General features: G+C 47.1%; 1 protein-coding gene across 1 annotated transcript in view; it reads right to left on the reverse strand.

The window, feature by feature from the left end:
* The window catches only part of NPAS3 (neuronal PAS domain protein 3), a 984,386-nt gene that overhangs the window by 23,604 nt on the left and 952,362 nt on the right, over nucleotides 1-8,420 (reverse strand). Inside the window, exons 8-9 of the mRNA XM_045287648.1 lie at nucleotides 7,568-7,761; nucleotides 3,081-3,187 (exon numbers count right to left, since the gene is read on the reverse strand). Of these exons, the coding sequence (XP_045143583.1) occupies nucleotides 3,081-3,187; nucleotides 7,568-7,761 (301 nt within the window). The remainder of the gene's footprint in view (nucleotides 1-3,080; nucleotides 3,188-7,567; nucleotides 7,762-8,420) is intronic.

Below are 8,420 nucleotides of genomic sequence, written 5' to 3' on the forward strand. Positions count from 1 at the left end.
ACAGTATGTTTTATTAGCAAAGGCTACTGAGTGTTTATTTTCAGTTTTATCCATACATTGCAGCTGAAGACCTACACCCAAACATCAGGCATCTCATCTGAGACTAAATCCTGCCTTTTCTGCACACAATCAGGATCTGTGCCAATCGCTCTAGGAAGAAGAGCTAAATAGTTAATGTGGTTTATTTTTAACCACTCCTTTGTTTTAGAATTCTATCTCATTCTTGAACTGCTTCTATGTCACCATGACCTCTCCCGGCTCAGCAGGCACAGTTGAGGTGCGTCCTTCAGTCCTAGCCTAGGGCTTTGGACAAGCAAGATGCTGCGCTGGCTCGTTGCCTTTTCTCTCCCAGTGTTTATACAACCCAGACTTATTACATGCTCTGTCATTTTGTTACTCAGCTGGCTTTGCTTTGAGAATTAGGTAAACATCATACATTCCATCACACAATTTTGGACTCAATCTTACTTTATAATGATGTTAATGTTTATTGTACAGAGCTAGATGCCTTTGTATATTTTAGCATTTTCTTTTAGTTCCCAGAATGCAAAAACTGACATCAGAATCAGGGTTTTTTTCTTTTTTCTTTTGGTGATTGAAGACATCAAGCACTGTAAGAACATTGAAATCTCAATCTGATTAGGATCAAAATTCCTCAGGATCAAAACACTTCTTTTCCTCCCCCTACAGTTTCACTAATTGTGTGCTACTTGACATTGTGGAGTTATTCCGCAGCGTGAGAGCTAAATATGGGAAGTGTATTTTACTGTGCAGCTCATTCTGTTTGTGTTTTCATGTGTTTAAGGTTATTGAAAGAATTCGACATTCCAGGTCGTGTAGGCCTTAAAGGCGTGAACTCATGGTTAGGAAGCTAAATCCTAAAACGATGGCCAGGTGTCAATATGAAGTGCTGGAAAGAGGCACAGGGTTGAAAGCACACTTCTCTATTTATTAGTTGGCAAGATATCAGAAAAATTAGGAGAACAGCACAATAGCGAATGGTAGAACCGTTTATTTCTCACTCTCAAACTATTCTGGCTACTGAAAGTGAGCGAAGTCGGTCGGAGAGAATGACCTCCAACATATTCGTTGGGGACCTTCGCTGTGCGGGAACAGATGAACTGCCCTAGCTCATGGTGCCTGGGGAATTGTTTCTTCGGGCTGAAAAGCAAATCCTAGACAGAGTGGTGTTTCCCAAAGAACAGCCAAGGAAGGCAAGCTTGTTTATTGGTTGGTGTTTTAGTCAGCCTTAGGTTTCTGAATTAGACCTCAATTAAGACCCTAGAAGGAAAGAGCAACCCCCACCCCCATCCACACACCCCACCTCAACACGAACACACATGCTCTATGACGGTCTTTTATAAGCAGTATGTTATTGTTAAGTCTGCATCTCTGACCTATATACTGGTGCAAAATCATTTCTATCCCTGGCTTCCTTCAAAGGTATCCTGACTTTTTCCATTTCCTCAGCATTCCCAGCGACAAGGGTTTTCCTTTCAATTAACTGAAGAGCCATCTGCGTCCATGATACATGCCACCCATTCATTCCTAGCCACAGGTGTCTTCCTTCCCTAAGTCCCTGGTGCGCAGGGCAGGCAATGGTGGGCAAACTCTTCCCAGAGCCCGGGTTGCTACACACACAATTTGATATCACAGGGCACGTCAGGGCTGTACTGCACAGGTGCAAACACTGCACAAGATGTTCACCTTAGAGACTTCAGTGCCCGAGTTTGAAATGAGCAAACAATGGCAGCCAGAAGACAGATCCGAACCACCTCTCTTTGGCTATGGCAAGGAAAGGGAGAAGCACTAAGTACAAAGGCCAGCGGGCTGAGTTTTATTACAAAGCAAAGCAAAACAAAACAATAAAACCCCCAACGCTTCCAGCTGTAGTATCTCATTGTGTTATTTCACATATATTTACAACCAGAGATCAGAATCAGGCTCAGAACCTTCTAGGAATATAGGTCCAGAGCCCTGGAGGCTGTAGTAGGTTACATGGCTAACCACAAGGTCAGCTGTTCAAAACCATTAGCAGCTCAGTGGAAGAAAGATGCATTTTACTCCCGTAAAAATTACAATCTCAGTAAAAACAGTCTCAGAAACTCTGAGGGGCAGCTGGACCTTGCCCTACAGGGTTGTGATGAGTCAGAAGTGACTTGATGCTAGGGAGATTTTTCTTTTTCTGAGAAGAATATAAGTAGCCAGGACCCCCACTTCTCTATGAAGACGACCCTAGTGCACAGTTATACAGAGAACCTGTGTTTGGTGGAAACAGGAGGCTTGCTGCTTGGTGGCTCACCAAATTGGTGCTGCTTGCCTTACAGGTGCTTGGATCCCTCCCGGGCACCGTGTAAACAGGTCGGTTGAGCCAACGGAGGGCAAACTGCATTAGGACAAGGATGTGAGAGTTCGTGCTTCGACCTTGCTGGTCTTAGACTTGCTGGTCTGTCCTTGCTTAGACGCCACACAAGGTGCTTGGGACTTCAGCCTGGGGGTCAGGAGATGGGCACTGGCCTCAGAGACCTTTGATTACCTTCTCAGTCCCAGGAGTCAGAGCCTGGAGGTACCTTTTTTCTCTGCCTAAACCCTCCGTGGGCAACCAGCCAGTGGCACTGCCTTCGTGGTCGACTGTGCCCACAGGAGGGCTGTGGCGACTTCCACCAGACCGGCTCATCCCACCCCAGTTCTGTGACTAGCCAAGCAGAAATGTTAATGATGCTCCCGGCCTATTTGAGCTTGTTTTCTTCCCACATGTATTTTGAAATGGAGACCAGAAACTTCCGAGCTGCTCTCTAGGAAATGAAAGGGTTTAGAAAACATCTAAAGACCAAAATTCTCTCCCACCACTTCAGGGGAGAGAAAGCGAGCGAGCGCGAGAGACCACAAAAATTCAGGGCAAGTGCCTAAAGATGCAGCAATTTCTCTGGGCCCGAGGCCCAACTTTCAGTTTAACACAAGGTGAAGTGATTTATGGTTCCGTTTTTTTTCCCCACTGCATATTGACTGTCATCTGTAACGTAAACACTAAACTCAAGCAATACCAGCCTGGGCTCTACCCTCAGGCACGAGGTACTCACGGTCCAAGTGACTGTGCCTGATGCCCTCGACGTCTTCGGCGTGGATGAAGTGGTAACATCTCTTCCCTACGATGTCTACCGGGGTCAGGTCCATGTAATCGCTAATCCTACAAAGACAAGAGCGCAAGCTGGGCTTCAGAAAGGGGGCAAACTTCAACACGATCAGATTCACTGACACACTCATTGTAACGCGGGAACTGGAAGGGAGAGGGAAACCCCCTCAGCAGTCAACATCTGATAGACTTTGTTACAAAGTAGGGAATGTTGCAAGATCAAGCACTGGCATAGAAATCATTGGATAGGTTTTTCCTTTTCTTATTTTGGCATGAGCATGCACGTTTAGACAACACAATTCCATAAAACGCATGAGAATCAATCACAATGCAAGATCCTCATTTGGGGCCAAGATAACTCAAGGTTACATAATAAAATAAAACCATGTTATGTTTATACCAAATGATTAGAGACACCTTTCATTTAAACAGATTGGTCTTCTATTGGGTATTCCCATGAAAAAGCGCCGCAACTGTTTCTTGGCACAAAGTCCAAATTGGCATTTCAAGGGATCTGATTTAAATGCGGAGACACACAGATGCCTGGGGGCATTATCTTTGAGTCCTAGTCATTTGGGAGCTCAGCTTTCAGGCCTGGTCCTTTAACTGGTACCGTGCAGTGCATTCCACACAGACTTTTAAACCCTCGCAGGAGTTCTCGCAGGCTTCTGCTCTGCGGTACGTGTGTGCAAGCCTCTGTTGCTGATTGTCCAGGAGCCAGTGTCCTCAGGCGGGAGCACAGAAACACACAACAGAGCGGGGAAAGCATGTTGGGGGACTCTGCCTGGTTTACACAAACACCCCAAGATCCCGATTGCCCTCCTCCTGGTCTAAGTGCCGCTTCGAGTGGGTCAGTGCAAGCTAGGAGGATATATTTTAAATTTTAATTTATTCCCTTTTACTGTCCTTTTTATAATTGATGATCTACTCAAACGCGAAGCGAATCTTTAGACGCGAGACTCTGAAGAAACCCATGCGCATGTTCTTGAGGAGAAAGAGTCTAGCTCTCAAAGCCGGGGAAATGAGAAACAAAAACGGAATCATATGGACTATCGTTAACATCCACTACTCCGTGAGTGAATTTCTCCAGCAATTTAATTAGCTTTTGGCATCAAAACTTTTGGCAAAACTCGCCTTCTTGGTAAGATAAGACTAATTGGAGAAATAAAAAGGAGTGTTTTCGAATGATTCCAAGGTTCTCTGGTACAAAAACAGATTAGCTGGTGTTTTCCTAAAACCATTAGTTGTTTCCAAGCACAGTGTATACCCCTTTCTGAGATGTCATTAAAAGACCCTCCGTGGTGTTTCTGAAAGTTTCCAGCTCCTCTGAAAGCATCAGATGTCTGCTTTGCCGGAGGCTGTCCTGGGGACGCCAGAGGAGAAGGGGCCATCGAGGCAAGGCCGGAGCTGTCATTTCCAGCGAACAATTCCCTAATTAAATAATAAACCCCAGGAAAAAGACCCTCTGGTCTTCAGGGAAGACCTTTTTTGCGTTTGTTCTCTATTTGAATTAGATCCTTCAAAACAAGTTGCCAAAGCCCCTTTAGCACCAGAGCCTGTGACCATGGGCAGCACAGCCCCATTCAGGCATCTCCCCCGATGGGTAGACAGGACTGGCACTGTCCAGTGACCCACATCAGGGTCAGAATTCTGGGGCCGCCTCTTTCTCTGAGCCTCAGTTTCCTTATCTGTAAAACATGTGAGGGGTTGGTGAGAGGATTCATGAATGAAAGGAAGTGGATTTAGCTGACTGCCTGGCACGCGGTGTGCTTTTCTGTCGGATCAAATCTGCAATTACCTTTAATATGGGTCTTTTTCGTAATTACTATCATCTCCAGTTGGGAAATAATGCTGTATTGTATACGCTAATGAGGGGTTGTGGGAAGCATTTTTTTTTTTAATGGGAAGAAAAAGGCTAAAAGTGGGTCGCAGAAAATGATCTCAATTACTAGAGTGGCACCCACAGACACTCATGTCCATGGAGCGTGTCGGAAGAATCAATCGATCTGTTATCATAGGAAGAAAAATTAGGGCTGGTATTGGGAAGAACTATTATTGGGAATTAGGCAAATAAGACGAGTCTTTGGTTTTGTTTTTTTAAGGAGTACTGATAGCAAATCTAAATCAAGGAAGTGGACATTTCTTGAGCTTTAGAAAATTGTACTTTTTTGTACAATTGTACACTTTTGAGGCAGTGAAGCCACGGTTCATTCCCGGACTCTTCACTCGGCTTCTCTGGGTTGGAGCTACTTCTCTAGCACGCTCAGCTTGCAGTCAGAGAATGAACTGCTTTGCTGGCTGTAATGGTGACCTTCCCTGGGCCCATAGCCCTGCAAGGTCCCCTTCAGAGGGAGTTCTGTTGGCTCCCTGCCCTTCAGCCAGGCTTCTGAAGGGAGAGAAAGAGACAAGGAATGGAGAGAGAGACCCCACAGTATGGGACTAAGTACATGGCTTTTGAACGTCTCAGACTCTGCTTCAGACCTTGTCTCCAAGCAAGTCACTTCCTTCCCCCTAAGCCTGAGGTTCCTGAGGGCTGGGGAGATGCAGTGGTGCCTGCCTCATGGAACCGTTGGGAAGACTGAATGAGCCGGTTCCTAGAGTATCACCCAAACAAGCTGACTGCCATGAAGCCCAGGCTGAGTCGTGGTGACCCTGGATGACAGCTTAGAATTGCCTGCCCCACATGGGTTCCTTAAACTCATTATGGGGGTAGACAGTCTCACCTTTCTTTCTAGGAGTGGCAGGTGTTTTCAAACTGCTGCCCCGCCCCCCCTCTATGAACAGCTCAATGAGTAACCACTATGACAAAAGGGCTCCCCAGGGCATCATTTAGCCCCTAGAAATAGTCAATAAAAGCGAGCTGGCATTATGATCAGCATCCCTGGCTGATAAGAATGGTTAATAGGCTCACCTATTGATAACCTAAAGGTTGGAAGTTCAAGTCCACCCAGAGGCATCTCAGAAGAAAGGCCTGGTTATCGACTTGCAAACAATCAGCCCTTGGAAACCCTACAGAGCACTGTTCTTTGCGGACACACGCGGCATTGCCGCAACCAGCGAGGCTGGCCGGCCCCAGGGATTCCCGCCGGCGAACTCGTCGTTCCTGGAGTTGTGTGTTCTCAGGCCAAGACATTAAAAGTCTTAACAAACACTTTTGTAAGGGGGAAGCCGATAGAGTCACTTATAAACCAATGAGGGATTCACAGGCTCAGACACCCTAGGGAGCAGTTCTATTCTGTCGAAATAAAGCGTGGACGGTGGGGGTGGGTTACCAAATCATGACGATAGGTTCCTGATTAATTTCTACTCACTGAACACTACTAGCTCAGGTGGTGGGCTATCTTTTCCCACTGGTTAATGCTTGCCTTTTGAATGGCATTCTTGATTGGAAATGTCGGCAGTTTTTCACGTGGTCTCCTTGTTAGCTCTTCCGTATGGCGTGCAAGCGGGGGCTTTCTGTCTGCCTCTTGGCTGGCTTCTGGAGAGGTCCATCCCCCAAGCCTCTTGACCACCCTGTGCTCTGGTTCCCCGTGGTGTCCCAGGGTTCGCCAACATGTACTGTCTCCCTACCCAAACATCTATGCCATAAAAGCGTCTTTTGTTTCAAATGGACTTAGTAATATCCGTGGCACCAGGGGATAGTGGTACCCCCCCTCCCCCGGGTTCCTACCCATCCCCCTATTCCTAGCCCTCCCCCATTCTCCTCCTCCTACTAGTCTGATGACGGGCTGGTGACTTCTGAGTGAAACATCCAAAGGGGCACTGTCCCGTTTCCCTGTCCCTTGCTTTACACTTAATGGAAAAAGAGGCTAAAATGTTCTTCTCTATAAGCTCGGTCTTGAGGAAGGACTGCCAACTCATTTCTATGATGCCTTTTTAAAATTTTAATTTTATTTAAAAGTGACATCCTTAGGATTATAAAGTTTCCTTTGATAGTTTTGCAAAGTTCTTTCCATCTCTCCCCCCGCCCCCTACCCTCAATTCCCCTGAGGGACTCATACATACATCGTCATTGGTTCTCTGTGCTTCACGCCTATGTGAACACTGACCGTCCGGAAGCTGGCCCTTTGCGTCCGTCAGGAAGTGTGTCTGGTTCGGGCATCGGGGTATACCTTTTCCTGCGTCCTTTTGCCAACAACCTCTGTTTCAGCCTCGGTCTCTCCTTGGGTTCTCAGCCAAAAGGGGCTTTCATGATTGCCTGGATGTCTGGGCTCAGCCCGATTCAGTCCATTATTGTCCCTAGCGTACATCAGGGCAGCAGTGGAAATTTTAAGTGAAAAGCATATTGGTGTCAGTCCAAGCAGCCATTACAAGCAGCATCAGGATTTATAATGAGGCTCCTTGGGAGAGTCAAATCCTTCAGGCTGCTGAAAACATAAGCCCTCGCCCAACATGCAACATACAGACAGGGCAAATGGAAACAAAACGAAGTACCTATTTTCACAGTAAATGATATTGAGGTCCATATTTACTCGCGTGACGAACATATGGCAGTCAATTCTGACTTCGTTGATTGTAGGGGGAGGCAAGGCATGAGCCACCACCACGAGGCCCATGATTTGGCTGGGGACGGTCCTCCCATGGGACAGGGACACTCTGAGGCGTAGCCGGCCTGTGATGTGAATCACCTGGAAAAGAACAGGAAGTACACAACACAGCGGTGAAATTCACATCCCAGATGGAACAGTATTGCTTCTGAGAAATACTGCACAGATGTGTCTATCTTGGAACGAGCCGCATGTGCTGGTCGCATGTTCTGTAACCATAATGGCTGCCGGGTGGCCCCTGTGTCTCCCAAGCCAAGAGACCAAAGAGAGTATAGCTCACATTACACTGGGCGCACTTCTCTAGACAGCACACTTACTGGCTCAGCCTACTTTTCAGCATCTCCCCCGCCCCGCACGTGGGGAAGTTCATAACCAGTTAAAATGTGAGACCCGAGCTGCGAAAGTCAATGTTTGCTGAATCAGTCCTCGTCAACGGGAGAGGTTTGTGTCTCTCCACGCTTGTGCCAAGTGGGATTACTCGAGCACCCCTTCCCCTGGTGCGTCCCTTCATTCAGGGCTTGATATTGCAAAAGGCCAGAGACTCCCGTGAATGAAGGATTCCGTCGCAAAGCTGTGACTGGGTTTTGTCAAACATAGCTATGACAGCATGTTGGGCGGCACCGGGCTACCATGGATGCAGTGACAGAGCGCGGTGGCCAGTGGGTCTTGCAGGCAGAGCTTTGTGGCCTGCGATTTGTGCCCCAACCCACACGGTAGTCAACATGGAACGAAGACTTGTT

Source organism: Echinops telfairi, unplaced genomic scaffold, assembly GCF_000313985.2.
Source record: "Echinops telfairi isolate 266 unplaced genomic scaffold, ASM31398v2 ScPeMD7_18;HRSCAF=68, whole genome shotgun sequence".
Classification (NCBI taxonomy): domain Eukaryota; kingdom Metazoa; phylum Chordata; class Mammalia; order Afrosoricida; family Tenrecidae; genus Echinops; species Echinops telfairi.